Raw genomic sequence first — 24,121 nt, forward strand, 5'->3', positions numbered from 1 at the left:
GAATGATCTTACTGACACAACCTATCCTTATGCAATTTTGATCTTGATCTGACCCTCTCTGACATTTACAACTTGCTCGATTGTCAAAAACGGCATTTTCAAAAAGATTTCGAAAGTCTAGAGTTCTAGGGACATTTTGAATAATGTGATTATTACGGGGTAAAGGTCCTTTTTGATTACCTTGTATTACATCCTAATTTTAATAACTGAAAATTTTGTCTAAATCCAATATGTATTGTATTTCTGACAACAAAATTGAAAAAAAAATTTGCAAATACATAAATTTGAAATAGTGTCAAGTAAAAACAGACTTTACATAAATAACCTTATCCTGATTTGTGTAATCTTGATATGTACTAATACTTACACGTTGTTTGATTGCTAAAAATAGAATTTTCAAAAACTTTTGATAAGTAAAAATTTTGTATAAATCCAGTAGAGGTTGTGCTATGTTTCTTGCAAATGGCAAAAAAATGCAGATTTGTAATATGTAATGTCAAGTAAAGAAAAATCTTACATATAAATAATTTGATCTCGTTTTGTGCAATCCTGCAGGACTTGGAAGTTGTAGAAGTTTGATTGTCAAAAACAGAATTTTGAATTTTTTTTTGTCAGGTGAAAATTAGTATTTTGCGACGAGCGGTATCGAGCGAGAGGGAGCAGTTTCGGTGTAAAATGTGCGGAAATGTCAGCAGGTCAGTGGTGCCCCCCGACCGGCAGGAAAACCAAGCGAGCAGTTAATTTTCAGTCGCGCTAACGTAACAACAACACACTTTCACTTCTCTGTCGGAACGAAATCGGTCCGTTGGCGGCGAACTTTCAAGAAAAAGTCGAAAACCGCGCTAATCCCGTCGGTTAATTTTGTTGTGTCGGATAAGCGGGAGCGCCCCACCGCGCCTCTCGGGGGCTCGTCGCCGGTGGCGCCTCGAGTGGGGGGTTAGAAAAAGTCCGCGGTCCGGCCGTGATTGGCTGTCGGCCGGATGCATTATCCTAAAGCTCGACCGCTCCATCCTACAGGATAAATAGAAGGAGCCGGCACAGAGTAGGGGAATAGTACATAGTCGTACGTCGTGGTTTCTTAGCAATCAGTACACACTAGGCTGGCGACGCGCTCGTACGTCTACGTCACGGTGTCACCTCATTATTACATAAACAAGTCGTATCTCTGAAGATGTATTCGAGATAAAGGCGCGCTCGCGACGGACCCAGTGAAGTGTTTTTTGTGATTTCTCTCCCCGATAAAGCCGCGACGATGGTGCTGATTTGGGCCCCGCTGGCGGCCCTCCTCGCCCTGGCCGCCGCCAGGACCAAGACGCCGCTCCTCGACGACGGCACCAGGACAAGGAACAAGGCCGCAGGTGCGTCTCTTGCGCAACCATTTTCCGAAATCGACGCCCTCCGCTGGCCCCAAAGGCCAAAGCGTATCGGCTATTGTTTGGGCTTCGGGTCACGTATGCGAACTCTGCTGCAACGTACGTTCGTCGCCTAATAAGACCCAACGATCGAATCGCCGGTGCATTCGATCGCGCCCAAATTCACCCGCTTTCGCTCGGTTTTTCGCCGGGCTCCCCTACCGCACAGGTGGTCCGAAACTCGCACCCCCGCGATCGCTCCCCGCCGTTTATTTATTTTTTCATCCGCGATACCGATTGTTTGGGTACATCTCAAGGTCGTGGCTGTGATAAGGTTCGCCAGTGCAGCGCTTCGAGAACACGGATTTTTGGAAAAAGGCCACCGGGACCCAATTCGCAAAATATCGTATTTTGGGAGCGTTTCGTTTAAAAAAAAAATACAACAAATTGTGTTTGTTATCGTCGACGAATTAAAAATAATTATAGATTCGTTATCGGAGATACTGTCGATAATTAATTGTTTCAACTGCGGGGCACTCGTGTCAATCTTTCGGGCGATATTGTTGAAAAACACTAACTGTAAGAATTACCCACCAGGAATTTGGCAAAAAAGTTGAGGTCACTTCCGGTGAACTTGAGACAACACAGTTTTTACTAGTTCAAGAATCAGTGACTGGTTAGCTCCCATTTATTTTTTCAGTTGTGAATTACTAATTTTAACCCAAAATACAAAGCAAGTCTAGGTTCCCGTCTGGTGATTACATCAGACGGACGCTCGTTCAGTTCACTTTTTGCCACCTTCTAATAATTCGGCTAATTTTATCTCGAAAAAGGTCTCGACTCGAGTCTTGACACGATTTCGCGTTGGTGGACCAATCTGGACCATTCTACAAACGACACTGTCACTTTTTTCGATTTTTCCATCGACCAACCACAATTTTCTCCGAGCATTTGAGAAAATGTCGAAACAATTATCACCTCTTATCTCGCAGAATGACTTAATTTAAGCTGGCTCAAATCTCATTTAAATTTCGCCAATAATAATAATTACTCTCCGAGGTGCCAAAAAAAAAAACAAACTGTTGCAAAAAAAGTCGTACCTCGATCCAGAATCAGTTTCGAAACAGTTTCGCGTCAAACCAAGTGCCCTGTTGGCAAATCGTCGAAATTAATTTTGTCGAAACTCGAAACTCATCGTGAGAACCAAATTTGACGACGCAGCTTGCAGGATTTGTTTTTTAAAAATAAGTGCGTTAGGTGAGCGAGCGATATTGATCAGGTTCAATCCAGATTTTGCAGTATCGAAAATTCGATCACCAAAATAAAGATACGATTTATTTTGCGTTGTATTTAAAAAAACCTTTCGATCGACGAAATGGATAGAATTCGGAATTCTCGTGGACAATTCGTGGTTTCTGCGTTGAAGTTCTTCCCTCCGGAGGACCCCCGTTCGCATTCCTCGTTCCGGATCTGCGCATCTCCTTTTTTCCAGACACCTGTGTCACGTCCGCGTGCACATAACCGGCGTCTCATTTCCATTTTTAGTCCAGCATCGGCGATTCGATCGGACGGGACAGCGTCGGCCTCCTCGTCACATAACTCCACGTCCGCGATCCCCATTTTCGATAAGACTCGTGCGAACTTTCGTCGCAAAATCCTGGAAGGAGAGAGGAACGGGAAAAAATGATGTGTAGAAATGTGCGCGACGGAATCTTATCTGTCGAAGGTCGTCTTCGCGGCGTCCGTCTCGGAGTGGACGACCTGAATCGAGTCCAGCCCCAAATAGACCTCCGTCGCGACGTGGACGTCGTAACCGCGACTATAATTGTTTTTGATAGGTGCTGGTGCAGCGGCGTGATCCCACCAGCGAGGAATGCGCCCGAAATATTACGCATAAATCAAACGCAACTGCGTAAAACCGTCGTAAAACGGCGGAGAAGAGGCGCTCGCCTGGGAAAAAACGGCCGTATTTTAATCGCGTTAAGTAACTGTAATTCCTGATAATAATTGCGATAAACAAATTCGTGTGTGTTTGTTGTTGGGAGAGCTTTGGCGCGGTCGTGTGTATATGAAATTTTAACAATCGCTGGCGCCGGCTATTTTTAGTTACAACAACAAATAATAAATGATGCGGCTGAACGGCCGACGGACGCCTTTCCTTCTGGATTTTGGCGGGCGGAAATGCGCATCGAGGAGCATCACCGCCGTTGCCGCTTCTTTTTTTTCCGCTTTTTTCCTTTATTGCTCGACCGATAGGGAAAATGGCGGCAAGGTCGATTCGCAGACTTCGTTATAAATGCTCATTCATGAGATGGGAAAAAATTTTAAGTCGACTCGTTAAGGCTGTGCCACGCACAAGGCGACTCATGCAGGCGACAGTGGCGGCGCTGTTCACCTCCAAACAACACCAAGATCACATCAAAAACAAATACCCTTCACGTATCCTCTTGGTCGAACTCGCAAATGTCCGAAATGTGAAGCGCGGCTCCATCCTGAGCAGCGCGCCTCAAGGATCCGCTCTGGGACCCAGATTTTTCATCTTTATTTTTCGACCACTTTTGACATTTTTCACCTGATTCCCTCTGAACATCAGTTCTTTGTAACTTTTAATTTCCAGAATAGACACTTGTCTTTTACGAGTCTGGCCACAACTATCCCTGACCCCGGTGGCGTCGATTATGCAACACTTTTTAGTTGCAACCTCAAATCATAATAACTCAGTCCACGACTTCCGTTCTTTCTGCCGTTGGATTTGATATTTTTCTATCTAATCATTATCCGTATTTGGGTGCGACTTGTTGAAAATCAGATCGCGATTTTATTATCACTATTACCAACTAACCACCAAATCGTAGTACCCGTTTGATTGATTCCAGATACTTCTTGGAAATCCCACCATTGTCGCTCCAAATTTCAGATTTTATCCCAACAAAAAGCATCTGTTCTCGCTTGTGGAAAGTTGGATTTCCTGAAAACGTCAGATGATCTGCAGTACGTCGGAATCGGTCTAAAATTTTCCCAACCTTGATGGATTCGTCTGAATCGGCACAGAGTGCACCGTGAGGTCGAACACTGTCTCTCTTCGATGCACTTGACGGCTGGATGCGATGGTATTTTTTGTGTTGGGGCTGCGTTGTCCCTCCTTGTCCGCGCCTCTGCAACCTTGCGCGTTCACGTCGCTTTCGATTAAAAAATCATTAATGCAAAATCATCGATATTTAATGAACACGTCTACCAAAAACGCGATAAAAATCAGCGGTAAACGTAAATAAAACGCAATTTTTCAGTTCCGTGTGATTTCGGAGGCCGGTTTCGGGGGGCGTCGCGACATTTCCCGTTTCTCTACCAAATCGGAAAAAAAATAAATAATTACATTTGCAGAAAAAATCGCACGACTTCTAATGAGCACACATTAAACAATATTTGCATAATAAGTAGTTTTTAAAAATAGCCGCACCGTCTCGGGGGGATTTTTTTGCAAATGTCAACATTACATGTGGCTAAAAATTAATTTACTACTTAATTACTTCTCTCTCTCCGCCGAGTCCCGATAATTTATTAACACATTTACCTTGAAAATTAATGTTCTATTTGGCATCATCGTATTTACATAATGATTGTTGTGAAATTGGCGGCTCGAAAATACTACAGTATCTATCGATGTGAGGTTAACGACATTTCGATTTTGGGTCCCGATTCCGTTTCGCAACCGATAAATAAAATCGACCTGCACCGGACGGATTTTCCGAGGGGGCGCCCCACGCACCTTCCTCTCTCTTTCGACGGTTTATCTATCATCCGGCGTCTGTTTATTGTTCCTGCGAGTACATGTGTGCGCTGACGGTCCGTTTATTTGATTTGGACGGCCGTACCGACAATAATGCCGATCGGACGATGATAGGTTAGTGTCGATGAATCTGTGTTGCCGAACGTGGACCGATCGCCGGATGTCATTGAGATTAATGCAACTTTTACAATTCGAACGGGTCGGATCGCGTGTGGTGGGTACGTTGTAATTTGCTGCGAATTTGTTAACTCGTGCAGAAAACATTGCGCACGACTTGCGTCACCTTGCAGACGGCTCCTTGGCGGCTTTCACGGCGCGGCGAAAGCGAAACGACCGCCCCCGGTGACGGCCGACGCCAAATAAGACCGTCCCGCAGGATCCCGCCGGAAATGTTTCATTCTTTTCTAGGTTACGTCAAAAAAACTGGGGATTTTCGTTTCGGATAGTTTTTCCAGATTGCATCAAAAAGCGTGTTGAATCTGGGGATTTTCGTTGCGGATAGTTTTTCGGATTTGGGGCAACCTCCCGTTTCTAGGCGCGGGCCAATGGGTGTACCTCCCCCGTCCTGCGTCCCTCGCCCATCCACCCACATAATTTATGGCGTGCCAGATGAACAATAAACACACACCTTAGCGCGCGAATCACAGGTGTTTTAAATAAGTATGACACACGACTTGTACAAATATTCGCGTTTTTTGATCGTAACACAATGGCGGCCATTTTTCGTTCGTTCTTGAACTAGAGGGCACCTACGTGCGCGCTCCATGCGGAACACCTCTGCATTAGCATTCAATAAAACGCGTCCACATGTCGATTTTTTTCGATGTCTTTTCGTCCCACTCGAGACGGTGCGCCAAAAATTTTTCCTGAATGAACTTGTCCGCCGCGATCGACTCGTTTGACATTTCGACTCGACGTGGACGTTTTGGGGTCGAATTCGGGATTGTCGATCATCGTCGCTCGTGACGGAAGTAGTTGTCCGACTCGTTTCGGGAATCGAATCGCTAAATATAGCCGGACAGAAGGAGAGCCGGGGCCGGGCGCGTATTTGCAACCACATTACCAGATCGTTGACTTTGAGTGCGGCTGTAATACTGACATATTGAGAGAGAGGGGCCCCGTGTGCGGTTTAATATCTGGCGCCGGCCGCGAAATCGAATTAAATTAAGATTAACCAGGCCTGATGGTCGGGCTAATGCCGCGATAATGGCGTTATTTATCGGCGCGGCGGTGACGTCACCGTTGTCGGTCGACCAGGAAGCCCCGCGAGTGCACCTCTGCGCTTCGCGTCTTGGATGTCGATGCGCCTCGGTCTAGAGGTGTGTCGTCCGTCTGCGGCATTGAATTCGCGCCAAGCTCAATATAACATGACTAATATATCCTGAGGCCCATCTGGATTGAACTCCTGGCATTTCAGCGGCGTCTAGCGCGTTATGGCCGCGTCTTCCACATGGCGTGCGCTGCTCACTCTCACTTTCACGACACTTCCCGGCTAATTGCCGCGATTTACTACGAGCAAACGAGCCGAAATTGATGGTGGCACGCACTCCGTACGCGGCCATATTACCGCAAAATATCTATGCGCTAGTTATACTTACGTTCCAGAAAAAATCAAACCAGTTCTAGAGAGAATTGTAGTATCTCAGCCCACCGTGAAGTGGAAAAAGCTGGCTCGACAAAAAGACCAAATTGTTCTCCTTAACGTTAAATAAGACACTCGACATCAGCTTGTTTAATAGAGGTATCATTACGCGTCGACGACTCTTACCACCGGTGTTGCAGAACCACCCGCGAACTGTGACGTCACGCGACGACCGACCTTCACGATACCGACACTCGGTATTGTATCGAAAAAGCGACTTTTAATAGACCGAAGGACGACACTGACTGACGGTTTCCCTGAAATCTAAAAGTAGACGATAAAACACCGACGTCTCGAGACTGTCGCTCGACCGAAAAATTAATACCTATCACCCTTTTTACGCGACTACGCCACTGCTCGCAGATGACAGCTACTCCGACTTCACTTTTTCACTTGGCGCTGATGTGCGATGCTTTCTTTTACTACAGACTTGAAGGATTTCTACACATAAATCATTGATAATAAAAATGAAATACGTCAATTACAGTTAAAATTGTCCACGGCGACTTTCACTGAAGTTTTTTTTACACGCCAGACTAAAATCGCGTTTGGTTAACTCGAATAGAAACTGTACGATTCGGTACTGCCAGTAGACAGACGGTCCCCGTGCAACATTCTTCCACAAAAAAAATTGGCATCGACTTCAAAGCGCATTGCACTTCCATCAACTCCCCTTTCTGAAATTTTTCTCGAGACGATTTGTTAAAAATTTAGAACAAAGTTCAAAAATCTTCGAGTGTCTAAGGTGTCGCACTTTGTCATTTCCGCACTCTAACCGCATCGCTTAAATCATATGTCAGAATCACTCGTAAGATGTTGGTAAATCAGGAAAAATCCACAAGAAATCGTTCTTACCTTCGTTTTATTTCATTTAATTGTGTCTGCGTGTAGTAGTAGACAAACAAGAACGAATTTTGTCAATTATTGTCGAGTTCTGGCGGAAGTTGCGGAACCTGTTGTCCCGGTAGAAAGAAAATGTTGAAAGATTGACAAGCATGGAAGTTGCGACTTGTAAATGAGGTGAAGTTAAATTGGACCGTTAGAGTGACGTGCGCCGCTGGTAGCGATTTTTGTGCCTTGTCCCCGTCGACGTCGAGTGCTATCAGTCCGAGTATCCAACCTATCCATTTAATTTATTAGAATGCCTCTATGCAAATGTGTCTTAATGTCTATCATTAGCCAGCAATTACTTGTTCTTTTTTAAAATTATAATATCGGTTTTTATGACCCCCCTATTAATTACTGGCAACATAATTATTTCAGCTGGCCTCCTCCGATTGACATTACCCTTTGGAGAAAAAGGAGGATGACGTGAATGAAAATGGCGACCGGGGTGTGCTCTCCAATATGGCGCAGTAAAAGTGGAACATTTCGCCTAAGTGGAAATGCATGTTCCGCGCAAAGATCACACCTTCGAGTTGACATTTGTACGAGGTACGGTGCAATGTAGAAATCCGAGCGATTCAAAACACTTGGGAATGATCGCGCGTTTCAATTATAAAATAGTCCAGACGGCGGGCGCAAAAAAGCAAAAAGCCACACACAAGTTGATAATCGTCGAAAATACGCCGCAGGCTCGTAGTAAACATATTTTTGAGGCCAATGTCGCTTAGATCACCGAATAATAATACGAAAAAAGCGCATGCGTTCGGAGGTCCCGTTGCGCAACGGCCGGGGGTTCCATCGGGGGGGCGCGCATTGTCGGCTAGAGACGCGTTGTCTGGTGTAATTGTTGGGAAAGGTCAAAGCGAAATTAATGGGCGGGCGGAGCCGGGGGGCGGGAGACGCGGGGCCGGATCGCTAAATAAAGGGCGGTCGCCAGTCATCCCGTTTGTGACGTCAGCGAGCGGCAGAAACGACACGTTCGATCTTCCCGGATTTCGAACGAAGACGCCAACTCGACGGCCCGATCTGATCCCCATTTCTGTTCCAGAGTGCGTCTTCGGCAAGCAAGTGCGCGAGTTGGGCTCGCAGTGGATCCCCGACCTCGGAACTCCCATCGGCGTCCTCTACTGCATGAAATGCGAGTGCGTTGCGGTAAGTGACATTTCATTCAGCGGCGACCACGCACGCCGAATCTCAAAACTCATTGATGAATTATTCACCGGGAAAGGCTCCGGCCAGGACCGGACCGACACTCGATGATAGTGTGTCAGAGATTTCTCGTTTCTAGTCGCCGAGATGGGGGCGTCTAAAGGTAGAGGTCAGCCGGGTCGGTGACCGGCAACTGTTCCAACACGCTCTGTGATCTACCGACACCTTTCGCATCTCGGCGCCCTCCTAACTGTACACGCCCGTTTTCATTTCGTTGATGTTTCTTTTTGCGCAGCTACAGAAGAAGCGAAGAGTCGTGGCCAGGGTACAGTGCCGGAGCATCAAGAATGAATGTCCGGAGCCGACGTGCGCCGAACCGGTACATCACCCGGAGCGCTGCTGCAAGACCTGCCCCGGAGATCTCTACGGTAAGCGAGAAGGAAACTTTTGCGTCAAAATTTCACCGTCGCTGTCAGATTCGTTCGGTTTTTTGCCGCGCCGGCATCAGCGACATCTATCTCGGCGCGGCAAAGTTGCAAATCATACAGAACTGTCAAAGTTTCGTGACCACTGACCATTGCGTTCCGTTCAAATAAAATACAAACAGCTCAGAAGATATTTGAACCTTATTTATTAAAACATCGGTGATTAATTGCTCTATTTGCATATCATAATTATCTGCAACGTGTAATTAAGCTGTGCTAATGAAGGCAAAAAGAATTTCCAATGATTATTAGTTCGTCGTAAGTTGGCTTAAAAATTGATCAGTTCTGTCGCGAATATTCAGTTTCCTTGAATTGGGAAAGTTGTTTCGCAATCTCCGGCGAGGCCAGAACGATACTGTCGGAAGCAAACGTTGAAATTTAGCTGAGAAAAATGTCGATTTTCTCGCATTCCTGTGCCAAGTCGGCGTTCGTGCATCGAGCCCGAAGAAAAGCAATTTTCTCGCGAAACCTGAACCGCCCCTGGCCTCGCGCCGCGACTCGCGGCCGCTTCCGAGAAAACGCAACCGCCACCGGCATTCCCCGGTTGCGTTTTACGTAAAAAATTCTTTCGAATTCCCCCGTTCGCAACACGAAAGTGACGCAACAGCCTCGCTAATGAGAAAACCGCATTTTCTGCGCGTTCCATTAGCAATGTCTGCATAAATTGGCATTTTCGCGGTATATTGACTTTGAGAGAGCACGTACTCCGGTAAAATGCAAGGCCATCCGGATCGGCGTGAGCGGCGGCGCCCGCCGACCTACATAAACATCCGCCAGTCTACGCCACTGGTCTGTTTACTCTGCACTGGTGCAGCGCGTAAACTGACGTATCCCGAAATCGACGTCGGTTGTTAATTGGCGCCTGTGCTCTTGCAAAACACTGTTGGCTTCTTGAACCCGGTTCAGAGTGCACGGATAAGGCCACCGGTGTGAAGAAGAGGGGTCCACCGCGTCACGTTTCCACGACGGGAGTCGTGGGTGAGACGTCTCGAGAAAAAAAAAACACCCACTGAAATGCAGATGGCGCCACGGTGAGCCTCCTCCGTCTGCGCCACGTCTGTCATTATTTTATTAAATAGTACTCCTACGATTCGCGATTGATGAGCACGGTAAAATGGCGGCGGCCGCGAGATCTGCGATATGACTTGACGGGCCAATATATTTCGAGAGCGGTGTCACCGACTGTCGGCGAGTCTCTCTTGTTATTCAATTTTTTTTTAACACACCGAAACCGCGCGACACTCGAGAGCGTCGTCGCCTTTCGGACGCTACACTTCTAAAAATAAAAGGCGATCGCAACAATCGAGATGTCTCTCGATGTTTGTTCTTCAACACTGACACGGTTTCATGACGTTTGCATATAATTTCATGGCGCCAGTGTAAATATTTAGTTACGTCTATTATTACAGCGAGACGCGTGCCTTGCGACTCTCGCACGACTATTATTTCATTCCCGTTCGCTAAAAATAGCCGCTTCGGTGTTTTTCCATTTGGTACAGGGGCTAGTCTTCGCTTTTTTCGCCGATGGAACGGAATAATCAATGAGGTTTATGGACAGGTTGTCGGTGATGAATGCGATCTTTTAACGGCAGACTGGCGCCCGCGAGGTGAGATAATGTTCTCGCGTCTGCGACATGTCGCACTACACCTAGACGAGCGGTACCGGAACTGGGAGCTTTTCGCCGACGCGGGAATAGGTCAGTGATGTTGGCGGCTCGAACCGTCCAAAATTCGACCGGATTCGGGACGATTTCGTAGCATACGGTCGTCCCTACCATATATGAACGTCGTTTGTTTTCTTCCAACTTTCTATTTGTTCCGATCGATGCACTTACGCCCTCGTCCGGCAGTTCCATTCATAATTCTCATCGACCGATCGGAATCCGCTCATTTGCATCTCGATTACAGACTCTGACATCATCCAAGATGTGGTACCCCAAAACGTACTCGACGACGAGGAGAAGAGCTCCACCAAACGTGAGTACCCACCAATTTTCGAAATCCAACGTTGTTACCTAACAGTACCGTCCGCGCAGATTATTCGGCGCTCCTCACCGAGAGGTCGTCTCTGGTGCTGAAGAACGACTACAAGCTCATTTCGAACAATCAGAACAAAAACAATGTGGTCGCAACTGGAAGGTTCAGCTTCCACAAGAAGAATCTGTATTTTTCTTTCTACATTTCGGACAAGGCGGCCAGACCGCGCTCGTTGCAATTCGCCGACAGCGAAGGCAACATCCTGGAAGAGTTCCAACTGTCCCGAGCCGGAGGTCTGGTCAACAGTTTGTACCAAAATGCGACCAGGAAGGTTTGCGGGGTGTGGCGGCGAGTACCCCACGAGTACCGCAAGCGCTTCCGACAGGAGAAAATGTACGTGGTGCTGGTGTGGGGAGGCGACTTCACGCTCAGCGGTCAAGTGATGAAATATGCAGCTCTGGCCACCGAGAACTTCAGTTCTTTGCTGGAACCGTCGGCCGGTACTAGCAATCAAATGACGGGAGCTGGTGGTACCGCCATGGTGTCGTTCTCTACATCGGTGTCGACCTCCATCTACCTCGCCGTCGTGTTTAACGGGCTCTTCGGGGCCGACGACGTCGCCGATGTCCCGCTCAACGTCACTCTGTCGCTCGACGACAAGAAGTACATCCTGCAAGAGGTACCACCACCGTTCGTAATTTTTGTTTTTGGAGTTTTACACGTTCGTGTTTCAGGTGGTCCGCGTCAAGAAACCGCACTACGAGCTGAACATGATCGAGGTCCGTTCGCCTGTGACGTCTGCCGATCTGCGCCTCTTGACCAGAGGTAGACTCCTGCTGACGGTATCTTCCGTCTCCAAGCCGGAAGCTTTACGTTTGAGCGGCAGCGTCATGACCAAAGTGACGTGTGAACTCTTCCAAACCACTCTGGCTTCGAGTCCTTCGGACCACAACCCGCACGGTACTTCCGGCTTGGCTTGGTTGTACCTGAACAACGAAGGTTCTTTGGTTTACCACGTCCAAATCAACAACCTGAGAAGCACGCCCGACAACACCACGATCATCACTCTCGTGGACATGACTACCAGACGAAGAACCGAACTGGAGGACTTGACGCCGTCGTTTGATTTCGCGAACGGTTGGGCCAACGGTACTCTGGCCAAGTTGAGTCCCAAAGTGCTGGAGCCTCTCTACTCGGGAGACTTGGCGGTCAACGTGGCCACCCCCAACGACACCAGTTTGATTCGGGGGCGGCTCGTAGCCAAACCGGTAGCCGAAGCCAGAGATGCCCCCGCTCCGTTTCTTCTCAAAAGGGAGAACTACACCCTTCCTACTTCGGCGGTGGGATTGGCGTGGCTGTACGTCGACAACGACTGTTGCATCCACTACGACGTCACGTTGTGGGGGCTGGGGTCTAACGACAGGAAATTGGAACTCTCGCTGGAACTCCTCCCCATGTTGGCACCTGGTGCGAATAATATCACGCGCCACTTGGACGAATTCCAAGGAAACCAAGTCGAAGGAAGTCCGGTGGACGCTCTCAACCGTGAGGAGATCAATCGTTTGGAGAACGGCGTCGGATTCCTCAAGGTCAATGAGAAGGACACCAAGATTACGTTGCTGGCTGCGACGTTCCGTCACGTGATAGTACCATCGACTTGTCAGTCCCCGCCTCCCGACAATGACGTTCGCAGTATAGACGACGCCGGCATGGGACCCAGCGGGGATTGCCTGGACGAGGGTAAATTCTACCAAGAGGAGGCCCAGTGGACTTCGAGCGCGAATCCCTGCACCATGTGCTTCTGCCAGAACGGAGTCAACAAGTGCTTCACTATGGAGTGTCCGGAAGTGATTTGTCCCGCTCCTTATAAACTGATCAAGTTCCCAGGCGAGTGCTGCCCCATTTGTGGAAACTCGACCAGTCTGATAGAGACCAACAGGAACGTCCCCCAGAAATGTATTTTCAACGGACAACCGTACTCCCCCGGGAGCAGATTCCATCCTTTCCTCATCCCCAACGGTTTCGACTCTTGCACGGTGTGCACTTGCAATCCTGTCTACCTTGAAATCAAGTGCACTCGCATCTCCAACGGGAAAGAGTGTTGCAAGAACTGCGTCGACTACAGCATGAACGGCACTTTCCCCGGAGACGACGAAGTACCGCTGCTCGCGGGGATCGTGCCGCGGAAAGAGCTCCCCAACAAGAGCGCCAAGCAGATCTTGGCCGAAGGCGGCTGTCAAAACTTGTACGACTTGAAGAGGCCCTACGCCAACGGTACCGAGTACCATCCCTCCATCGATTCCCTAGGGGAATACAAGTGCGTTACTTGTAAATGTGAGGTGAGTGAATTGCGGCCGGGGTGAGGTTGGTTGTTCAATCTTCAGTTGTCGTTTCAGAATGGTAAACCGTCATGTCGGAGGGAGTGCGACAGGGCCGCGTGCGACTTGATCTTCAAGATGAAAAAGAAGCAGCGACAGCAGACGGGCAAGTGGAACAGCGCCCAGTCTTGCTGCACCCCCAGGCTCTGCAAGAAGTACAGGCACAAGAAGAACCACCGGTCGCTGAAAAGTTGAAGAGGTCGAATACGGAAGGTCGTTACTAGTGAAACTAGACCGACTTTACTGTACGCGTTGGGACTTTGTAAGGACTTCAAGTCTAGTTACCGGTTAACCAAAGAAGACTGAGACAGTTGCAGCATGGCCTAAGCTGTCGTATTTATTCGTTAATGTTAGCACATACGTCATTTTATAGGTTAGGTTTGGACAGAGGGCGCAGTCATCTAATTCGGTGCTTTGACAGATTATTTATTTATTTTTTTATATGTAGTTTTCGGCAGAATATTACTTAATTATTTGACTGCACTGGCAAGCCGCATCATTTTACTATTTATTTGACATGGTATAAGTTATTCCATAGTTGTATCAGGGGTTTTCGATACACTCGGAAACCTAATACTCACTAGAGATGAAGGCTGATAGGGACGAGGAACTTGCACACGAATCGCCATTTTCTTATGTATAATATTTATACTCCATATTCTCTACGGTTCTACTAATTGTACATTTATTGTGTACTGGTTCTTGTGCATCTTCCCTTTGTAAATCGTATCACTATTCTTGTAGGACATATCATTTGGTGCCATCCCCCAAAAATTCTTTTAGGTACTTAAACAATTAAACTACACTCGTAAGAGCATTTAATTGTAATCGGAATCTCCCTTGCAATAATACAGTATTTCGCTAAATTATTTTTTAGGATACGCTCCAGTTCTGTGTGAATGTGATTTTTATGAAAGTGTTAAGTTATATACATACATAGTTTAAATTTGTTGTACATAGTTTGCTGTATGATTATATAAAAAAAACCATACGCTTTGTAAATTTGTTAGTTTTTTTTTTCTAGTTAAGACATATAATATATAATAATAATTTGTTATTATTCAACTAAGTTTTGTATTTAATAAGATTGTAATATACCTAGTGATAAAGAGGGCCTCAAGATTGCATTTGGTAATTTTATTTCTTCTGTTGACATTATTTAGGAAATGGAAGTGGTTATGCAACATATAACAATCCAGCTATATATAAGTGTACCTGCTATTTAGAATAAACGCTTCTGAAATAGTCGCGTTTTATTTACAATTTACTGCGTCTTCTGGTCCGAGCAAAGTCCAGTGCTTCTTGCAACACCTCCAGGACTAGGTCGACGTTCGTGAGAGTGGCGTTGTATCCCATGAGACCGACTCTGAAGACCTGGTTCGCGGTGGGTCCTAATCCTCCACTGATCTCCACTGAATAACTACAAGAAACTTTTTAATTTAGAGTGAGCGTCTGACACGTAACAGAAAAAAATTAGGTAAAGAAAAACTCTACGCCTATTGCAAAAATAATAGCAAAAGGAAATACGTTTTCATGGCATACGTGACGACATCTCGCCAGTCCACATTGTTGGGAACTTTTATGGAAGTGACCGTAGGCAACCTCTTATGCACATCTTCGACAAACGGTTCCAGTTCCAGTTTTTCTAAGCCTCGGTAAAACCTCTCCGCACACGCTTGGTGTCTTTTCATTACGTTGTCGAGTCCCTCTTCGGCGATCATGGCCAAACCTTCCCTTAGTCCGTAGAGCAATTGTGAAGAAATTGTGTGATGATAAACTCGGGGACGTCCGAAGCAATTCCAGTAATCCCCTAAAACTGTCATGTCCCAGTACAAAACCTTGACTGGTGTTTTCCGTTCGAAAATGCGTCGCCTATCGAAGATTCAGTCAGATTGTGAGAAAACAATTGAAAAAAAAAAACGTACTGTGCTCTGGGGCTGAAAGAAATCGGTGCGAGCCCCGCCGGTGCGCCTAGTACTTTCTGGCTGCCAGTATAGATGGCGTCTACACCCCACTTGTCAGCGAGTAGGGGAACTCCGCCCAAAGATGCAACGGTATCTACTGCCAAGAGACAGCCGTACCTGTGGCAAACATCGCCGATTCCTTCTACGTTTTGGTAAACTCCCGTAGAACTCTCGCCTTGAGTGACGAAAAGGAGTCGAGGGCGGTGTTTAGAGACAGCGTTTTCGAGCTGGGCCAGAGTGAAATTGTTGCCGGGCTCGGTCTCGATGGTGACAACGCAAGCACCGTATCGGGCCGCCATTGAAGCGGCTCTTTCACCCCAGATGCCGTTGACGGTGATTAACGCAACGTCGCCGGTTTCCAAGAGATTGCAAAGGACGGCTTCCATGCCGCCGTGGCCTGAAGTGCTCACAACCAAGGTCAAGGGGTTGGTGGTTTGAAACACGTAGCGAACTCCTTCTTTGATGTCGTCCATGATCTGAACAATCAGGGCTCGGTACGTGAAGTGGGTGTACGTCGACTCACCTTGAAAATCTCAGGGTGCATGTGTCCCAATATGGGTTGACTGATCGCGTTCATGACTCTTGGGGAGCAGTTGGAAGGTCCCGGTCCCATCAGAGTCTTCTGGGGGACTTTCAGGGGTTGTTTCAGTACTTGAGGTGGCGGGATGTCCATTTTCATCGTTGTTACCACAACAAAGACTTGTTTTGGAATGTTGTTTGCATGCGAAGCGCAATGTTTATGCTACTTATTTATCAGAAGAATAATAACTTATCAAGGTTCAACCTTTTAACATTGCACTTCGCTACCGCACTCATTTCGTATTTGGTCGTAGTTATGAAATTATTTAACGCACGATCATTCTAGGGTAACCCACGGTCAGCAAGAGTCATAATGCCGGCGCTACACGATGCTACGAACACCCTCCAACGCTGGAGAGTTGATAGTGCGTCGCATCGTGTGGCCGATCTTCAATCCACGAACGACAGATGTCGAGCATCCAACGTTCGCGTTGGATCATGTTCCGGCTGTTGTCGGTGTTCTTGAGCGCGTCAAAGGACTTCATCCAAACGTTTGACGAAAACATTTGTTGGTTTGATGCACGGCTACATGACTTGTTCGAACTTCAAAGCAGTTTTCAATTTCTAGGTGGCTGTTCTGGGGGTACTAGGCTACTAGGTGTAGCGCAAAGTGTTTCATTTGTATTTCACAGGTGTGAATTGTACATATAAATGGAAAACTTTATATGTATCTTTACAATTCAATTTGAAATAAATGATCAAGTTATTAAAAAAGTTACAATTATTTTAATCACAAAATTAGGTACCTCGTGAAGAATAAAAAATATCACAGAAATGAAATTAACAAGGTCTTCAAAATAACTTTCAAAACAACATTGTTTTTATCAATATATCTTACTACAGTTTAAAAATCAAATACCTAATTATAATGTGTAAGTACATACTTACAAATATAAATTTTCTGTAGCGGAGATTGTTTTTTTTATGTGTAAACATTATTCAAATTTTTTCCATCTGTTTTTTTTATACAGACAAGAAATGGAAGATAAGCAGTATATGGTACCAATTCATTTAATTGAGCAGTTAAAACAGATTACTGGTATTAGCATACGGAGAAAAATTCAGGCACAGAATAGGATGATTTCAATAATTCCATTTCCATGTATAACTAATGGATTACAAAGATTTCCACTGCCACAGCAAAATTTGATCCATGTGGATGATAGAACCATAGAAATTACATCGGAGGTAGGAGTACAATGGATTACTATAATTTTTCCTGATAGCGACGCAAAAGAGCACTTTGTAACACAGCTGGGAGATCTCAATGTGTAAGTACCAAACAAGTTTTAATTCTATATCGGTTGTTTTTGTTCTTGCAGATCTCCAAGTTCCTCATCGTCATCAGGATCATCATTTATAGATTATTTTTTAATGCTATAGAAAAAGTCAGGCAGCCCAATATACAGTTATCAATGCTGCCTAGATACCTTAGATTTATTTATAATTGATATGGATCTACGATACCGCTAAAAATTCAGTTTGTCAAAATCTCCATCTCTCGAAAAATAAATTGAATTCAAAAACTAAATTAAAAAAAAGGGGGAGAGCCGAAAGTGAAGTCCGATATCGTCCTCGACGCTATTCTTCTACGCCGCCCACGATCGGCGGGACCGTTCCCTCGGGCCTCACCTCGTTTCCCAAAAAAAAAAGCTAAATTCAAAATAGAAAAGGAAGTCGCGCGGCGGACGAGGACACAAAAGATAAAGAAATAAAATAAACAAGAACTCTTACAAAAAAAAAAAACTGTTATCGGCCTGACCGGCCGTTTGCAGGCGAGGTCACCAGCAGACCGATAACTCAACCCGAACCGCGAAAATTAAAAAAAATTACTATCACGGTCGACGTCTCTGGTGACCTGGACGTTCTTCGGAGACTTCCTAGGGCCCACGGTGGACGACGAAATCCAGGTGTGACTCCGCACTGCGGCGTTTGGTTCCTCACGAACCTTCCGTCGGGGATCCGTAAATCCGCTCCTCGGCGTCTGGGTTTGGATTTCTTGGACTCTTCTTCCAGCCTCACCCTCTTCGGACCCTCGACGTCTCCACACCCTTTTTTCGCAGTTTCAGCCCCTTTCACAGTCCCGCACCGATCTCACCTCCCTGACCAAAGACCAAAGACAAAAAGGCCCTCCCCGCACTTTCTCCTGTCTTTTATAGTTTCGCCCCTCTCAATTCGGGTTATTATTATTTTTGGCGGAAAACGTCGTGCGCACGATGATCGAATCATGGAGAAAACTTGCATTTTTTTTTAAATGTAACAGTACCTATAAAAGCCATGATCAAACTAGCCTTTAAATTAATACCTAATTGACAGTGACACGAATTGATATTAATGCATTTATCTATAGGCTTTGCCATTTCTATTGAAACACCACCTGTTGATTGTCAGTTTGGCAACGCTGCAAATATGTTTAGTAATTTTTTGACTATTATTGCCAATCTTGATTTTTGTTGAATGTCATGTCATATTTGACTCAACGCATCTTTCATTCAATTATAAACCAATAATTATCAAGAATTTATTATTTTTTCACGAAAATAGAGCAAAATAGAAAAAACGAGTCCTTATGGGTGCTGACATGAAGAGAGCTCTTATTAAATTATATGATAAACTGCATTTAAGTCACCCAATGTGGTCAGTCAGAAAAATTTGTGTTGAAATTTCAGAAATCTTTTCCGTAAGTTAAAAAAAAGCGTCTTTCTATCATTCTAAAAAGCGTCAGCTTAGAACGTATTTACATTTGCTAACATTTAGGTATAACATCAAAATTAAATCCCGCACTTTTTATCACACGCCACTTGGCACATGCGCCTTGAGGGGACATCTTAAATTATTGTTCTAAATTGGAATTAATTGTAACTTTGATTTTCATCTCTTCAGCTAAACTTTCAGCGAGTGCAGTTTTATTCGTTATTAATTATTATTACTCATTTAACTTTAACAGCAGAAAAGTGAGGTTATGTGTAAGTTTCGTTCATCCTCTGTGGTTTCACCATAAGAAAAATTCAATAAAAAAAAGCATTTCAGCAAGTGTAGTTTATTAAAATACTTAATACATATAAGTACATTGAAATAAACGAAAATAATTATTTTTTTACTTACAATTTTCCCCAATTCATTAAATTATGAGTTTTGAGTTCCTCAAACTCCTGATTTTTTTTTTTATCCTTACAATCTTACCCTACATTACCCACATACCCCCATAACACCAATTTCTTTTTCCAGATATCTGATATTACTGTCTACAGAATTATCCAATCACACCTGAGAGGCGAAATCCTTCAAGATTCCAAAACTGGCGCCAATCCTTTGATTTTGTAATTTCCTTGTTCATTGATTAAAATTCTTTGAGTTTCCCTTGGGTTTTACCTTCCAGCAGGAACACTAACAACGACAGATAACCATGCTAAAAACCACTCACTCACATTTGTAGTGGTAGGTTTCGCAGGCGTAAAATTTTTAGATTTCTATTAACATTTATATTAAATTATATTAAGAATGCACGATGCGTCGACGAGATAAATAATTGCTAAATGTGTAGTTAGATCATTGATTTATCAATTTATCACACTTATTTTGACAGCGATTTGCTTTGACATTTTAGGAACTAGAAAATGTCAAAATTTCAAATTTCTCACTAAAAGCCGTTTTACAACCAAACGAACCTGTTACACATTGCTAAATTTTAGGAAAAATCCAACAGGTGGTGTTTCAATAGAAATGGCAGAGCCTATACAATAAATTCGTTTTAATAAACAATTGTCAAAATGTTGTCAAGTTGGTAGACTTGCCAAAATGTCAAATCTAGTTATTTCATAAATCAATCTTGGTATCTCTGAGTGTCAGCCAAATTTCATCTATTTGACATGCGCAGGACTTGTTTAAATATAAAAACATAATATTCAAAATTGGTGAAGAATTTAAAGGTGAAGAATGCCTTCACGTAAAAGGGGTACAGGTCAGTCGCTTCTTCAACCTGAAAAGATGGGAGTAGTTCGATACTGCAAAGAATTGGACACGGAAAAACCATGAATGTCGATGAAAGAAATTTGCGAGAAAGCTGCTCATATTTTTGATGAAACCTATTTCCTAGTTTTTTCATTTTACTCATATTAAACTAGTTTTTGTATTTTATCTTTCAATCCACATTTTATTTAACCGTTCACATTTCCCGATTTATTGGATTTCAAGTAAATATTCTGTACAAACCTTCATTTCTTCTTGCCAAGTTTGAAGACGCAACTCACTTTTCAGAATCATTAAACATCACGAAACATTGCTTTTGATGTGCAAGGTCTTAACAAATATCATTTTTCTGTAGGTACTTTCGTACCGGTCGCTGGATATGACATTTAAAAAAAAATGTTGTTGTGATTTGTGTAATTGCGATAGAAAAACGTCAAAGTGCAACATATACATAACCTCAATAAAAATCTAGTGTAAAAACCATTATACATCTGGTCCATAATTACAATATTCTGGGGAATCTGGAGTGGTACAGTCCGGTCTGTTAAGAATTTTTGACATTGACAATTGTTTATTAAAACGAATGGACTTTACCAGCCGCAGCACATAAAACTTCATTTTTGCTCCTCATAACATAATATACTATTTTTAACTTACTGACAAGAAAAAAAGTTCTGATACATTTTCTGTTGTTTTTTAACATTGACAAATGATTATATAAAAAAAACATACGCTTTGTAAATTTGTTTTTTTCTAGTTAAGACATATAATATATAATAATAATTTGTTATTATTCAACTAAGTTTTGTATTTAATAAGATTGTAATATACCTAGTGATAAAGAGGGCCTCAAGATTACATTTGGTAATTTTGTTTCTTCTGTTGACATTATTTAGGAAATGGAAGTGGTTATGCAACATATAACTAACAATCCAGCTAATATTGACTCAAGTTGCAAAAAACCACTTTGCCTTTGCAACAGCACTTTAATGGCATCAGTCATTTGAAATTCCTTTAAAACTGTACTTATATGGAAAATATTCAATCCAAACTATGAGTTTCTGGTACCTTTGTGCCTTTATTTGGTTTAAAAATATTGAAAAAACGCTGTTGCAAATGACAAGTGGTTTTTTGCAACTTGAGTCAACTTTATATATAAGTGTACCTGCTATTTAGAATAAACGCTTCTGAAATAGTCGCGTTTTATTTACAATTTACTGCGTCTTCTGGTCCGAGCAAAGTCCAGTGCTTCTTGCAACACCTCCAGGACTAGGTCGACGTTCGTGAGAGTGGCGTTGTATCCCATGAGACCGACTCTGAAGACCTGGTTCGCGGTGGGTCCTAATCCTCCACTGATCTCCACTGAATAACTACAAGAAACTTTTAAATTTAGAGTGAGCGTCTGACACGTAACAGAAAAAAATTAGGTAAAGAAAAACTCTACGCCTATTGTAAAAATAATAGCAAAAGAAAATACGTTTTCATGGCATACGTGACGACATCTCGCCAGTCCACATTGTTGGGAACTTTTATGGAAGTGACCGTAGGCAACCTCTTATGCACATCTTCGACAAACGGCTCCAGTTCCAGTTTTTCTAAGCCTCGGTAAAACCTCTCCGCACACGCTTGGTGCCTTTTCATCACGTTGTCGAGTCCCTCTTCGGCGATCATGGCCAAACCTTCCCTTAGTCCGTAGAGCAATTGTGAAGAAATTGTGTGATGATAAACTCGGGGGCGTCCGAAGCAATTCCAGTAATCCCCTAAAACTGTCATGTCCCAGTACAAAACCTTGACTGGTGTTTTCCGTTCGAAAATGCGTCGCCTATCGAAGATTCGATCAGATTGCGAGAAAACAATTGAAAAAAAAAACGTACTGTGCTCTGGGGCTGAAAGAAATCGGTGCGAGCCCCGCCGGTGCGCCTAGTACTTTCTGGCTACCAGTATAGATGGCGTCTACACCCCACCTGTCAGCGAGTAGGGGAACTCCGCCCAAAGATGCAACGGTATCTACTGCCAAGAGACAACCGTACCTGTGGCAAACATCGCCGATTCCTTCTACGTTTTGGTAAACTCCCGAAGAACTCTCGCCTTGAGTGACGAAAAGGAGTCGAGGGCGGTGTTTAGAGACAGCGTTTTCGAGCTGGGCCAGGGTGAAATTGTTGCCGGGCTCGGTCTCGATGGTGACAACGCAAGCACCATACCGGGCGGCCATTGAAGCGGCTCTTTCACCCCAGATGCCGTTGACGGTAATTAACGCAACGTCGCCGGGTTCCAGGAGGTTGCAAAGCACGGCTTCCATGCCGCCGTGGCCCGAAGTGCTCACAACCAAGGTCAAGGGGTTGGTGGTTTGAAACACGTAGCGAACTCCTTCTTTGATGTCGTCCATGATCTGAACAATCGGGGCTCGGTACGTGAAGTGGGTGTAGGTCGACTCACCTTGAAAATCTCAGGGTGCATGTGTCCCAATATGGGTTGACTGATCGCGTTCATGACTCTTGGGGAGCAGTTGGAAGGTCCCGGTCCCATCAGAGTCTTCTGGGGGACTTTCAGGGGTTGTTTCAGTACTTGAGGTGGCGGGATGTCCATTTTCACAGTTGAAATGTTACCACAACGAAGACTTGTTTTGGAATGTTGTTCGCATGCGAAGCGCAATGTTTATGCTACTTACTTATCAGAAGAGTAATAACTTTTATCAAGGTTCAACCTTTTAACATTGCTTCGCTACCGCACCAGTTTCGTATTTGGTCATAGTTATGGAATTATTTAACGCACGATCATTCTAGAGTAACCCACGGTCAGCAAGAGTCAAAGATAAGACTTTTATAAGCAGAGTGCATTAAAATTCCAACGATAGGCCATCCCTTTAGAATACAAAGATCCGCCTCTTCGAAATAATAAATAAATAAGTTTGTCGTGATGAGGCATGAGCGATAGGATTGTAATTTGTGTCGCCCATTAATTGAACTGAAGCTAACTTTAGAAACATTTCGTAACAAAAGTTTCGTTTATTTTCTCTGGAACAATCCGAACGGGTATGTTTATTCGAGGGTGTTATAGGTTGTAGTTCTGTTTGTTGTTCCTGTTGCGCATTCTAGGGTGCCGCACCACGTGAAATCATCTCCGAGATGAAATAGGGGGGGGGGGTTCCAATTACTTAAACACGATATCGTGTATCACCGCATCAAGTTGTTTGACGTTCGATCAACAAGACGCAAGTTTTCAATTTGTATTTTGTATGTAATTCAATTTGGCTAAAATTTCACCGACGATTAGTTTTGGAATGAAGATCTTTCAGATTACAGACCGACATTTTTCCACAAAATGACAGATGTCGTGTCACGTGACCGCGTGACGTAACGCGGTGGAGTCGCGGCGTGTCCGCGTTTTATCTCTCAATGAAGAGATTCCTCCGGCGGACCCGCTCGTTCCCAAGATCAGATAAACTAATTTTTATAAGTTATTCGAGCAATCGCGACTCATAAAGAATCCGCTTGTTTATCATTTCGGACGCGGTCAGCTTCTTTCGGTTGGCAGCAGCGCGCATCTCGCCGCCTTGATCCGGCGTGTCGGTCAAATTCAATTAATTTCCCCGGCCCAGAAGAGGCCGCCGCTTGGAAACAGATTTTATTTTACAACTTTCGAAGAAAAAAAAAACAGTATACCTCCCTTCCAGACAACAATATGGCCACCTGTTGAGTTCGTGCAGCTTTCGTAACAACTCGGCTCCTTCGACAGTCGGTTGTTTGTGATCGTGGTGTTTGGTGCGCGCTGAACACGTTGGAGCTGGTCCGCAGAATCTCGGTTGGAAGACTTCCGAAAGTCCACGTTTTGTTAATGGGGAACATGACAAGTGACATGTGGGAATAGTGTGCTAGTGCCAATTTGACATTTGGATAAGGATTTAGTAGGCGGTGAGTCCATTTTTGAACTTTGAAAAAGAGCGCCAGAATTTTT

General features: G+C 44.5%; 4 protein-coding genes and 1 long non-coding RNA gene across 7 annotated transcripts in view; 3 read left to right on the forward strand and 2 right to left on the reverse strand.

Annotated features, from left to right (window-relative positions):
* The first annotated feature begins 823 nt into the window (after positions 1-823).
* Positions 824-14,782, forward strand: sog (short gastrulation). 2 transcript variants are annotated; one of them, XM_069041934.1, is made up of 7 exons: positions 824-1,358; positions 8,715-8,818; positions 9,111-9,243; positions 11,209-11,277; positions 11,337-11,956; positions 12,012-13,616; positions 13,674-14,782. In XM_069041934.1, the coding sequence occupies exons 1-7, from the start codon at positions 1,253-1,255 to the stop codon at positions 13,848-13,850; spliced, it is 2,814 nt and encodes a 937-aa protein (XP_068898035.1). In that variant the 5' UTR covers positions 824-1,252; the 3' UTR covers positions 13,851-14,782. The 2 variants fall into 2 exon arrangements, with proteins under 2 accessions (XP_068898035.1, XP_068898036.1); XM_069041935.1 differs by lacking the exon at positions 824-1,358 and adding an exon at positions 7,529-8,215.
* LOC138126211 (alanine--glyoxylate aminotransferase-like) lies at positions 14,778-16,780 on the reverse strand. Its single transcript, XM_069041940.1, has 4 exons — positions 16,143-16,780; positions 15,581-16,095; positions 15,183-15,527; positions 14,778-15,075 (listed from the first exon to the last, which is right to left on the reverse strand). Exons 1-4 carry the CDS (start codon positions 16,296-16,298, stop codon positions 14,913-14,915), a joined length of 1,179 nt encoding a protein of 392 aa, XP_068898041.1. The 5' UTR covers positions 16,299-16,780; the 3' UTR covers positions 14,778-14,912.
* Positions 16,781-16,937: 157 nt separating this feature from the next.
* On the forward strand, positions 16,938-18,009 carry LOC138126218 (uncharacterized). Its single transcript, XR_011157690.1, has 2 exons — positions 16,938-17,469; positions 17,521-18,009. It is a non-coding gene; the product is annotated as an uncharacterized lncRNA (long non-coding RNA).
* A 1,213-nt stretch (positions 18,010-19,222) lies between these two features.
* Positions 19,223-22,865, reverse strand: LOC138126213 (alanine--glyoxylate aminotransferase-like). The gene is made up of 4 exons (XM_069041942.1): positions 22,604-22,865; positions 22,042-22,556; positions 21,645-21,989; positions 19,223-21,537 (listed from the first exon to the last, which is right to left on the reverse strand). Exons 1-4 carry the CDS (start codon positions 22,751-22,753, stop codon positions 21,375-21,377), a joined length of 1,173 nt encoding a protein of 390 aa, XP_068898043.1. The 5' UTR covers positions 22,754-22,865; the 3' UTR covers positions 19,223-21,374.
* Positions 22,866-23,828: 963 nt separating this feature from the next.
* LOC138126206 (rho guanine nucleotide exchange factor 10) overlaps positions 23,829-24,121 on the forward strand; it is a 36,268-nt gene continuing 35,975 nt past the window's right edge. For both annotated transcript variants that reach the window (XM_069041926.1, XM_069041923.1), the window contains exon 1: positions 23,829-24,078. The gene's annotated coding sequence lies outside the window, so the exon portion shown is untranslated. The remainder of the gene's footprint in view (positions 24,079-24,121) is intronic.

Source organism: Tenebrio molitor, chromosome 3 (genome assembly GCF_963966145.1).
Source record: "Tenebrio molitor chromosome 3, icTenMoli1.1, whole genome shotgun sequence".
In the NCBI taxonomy this organism is placed as follows: domain Eukaryota; kingdom Metazoa; phylum Arthropoda; class Insecta; order Coleoptera; family Tenebrionidae; genus Tenebrio; species Tenebrio molitor.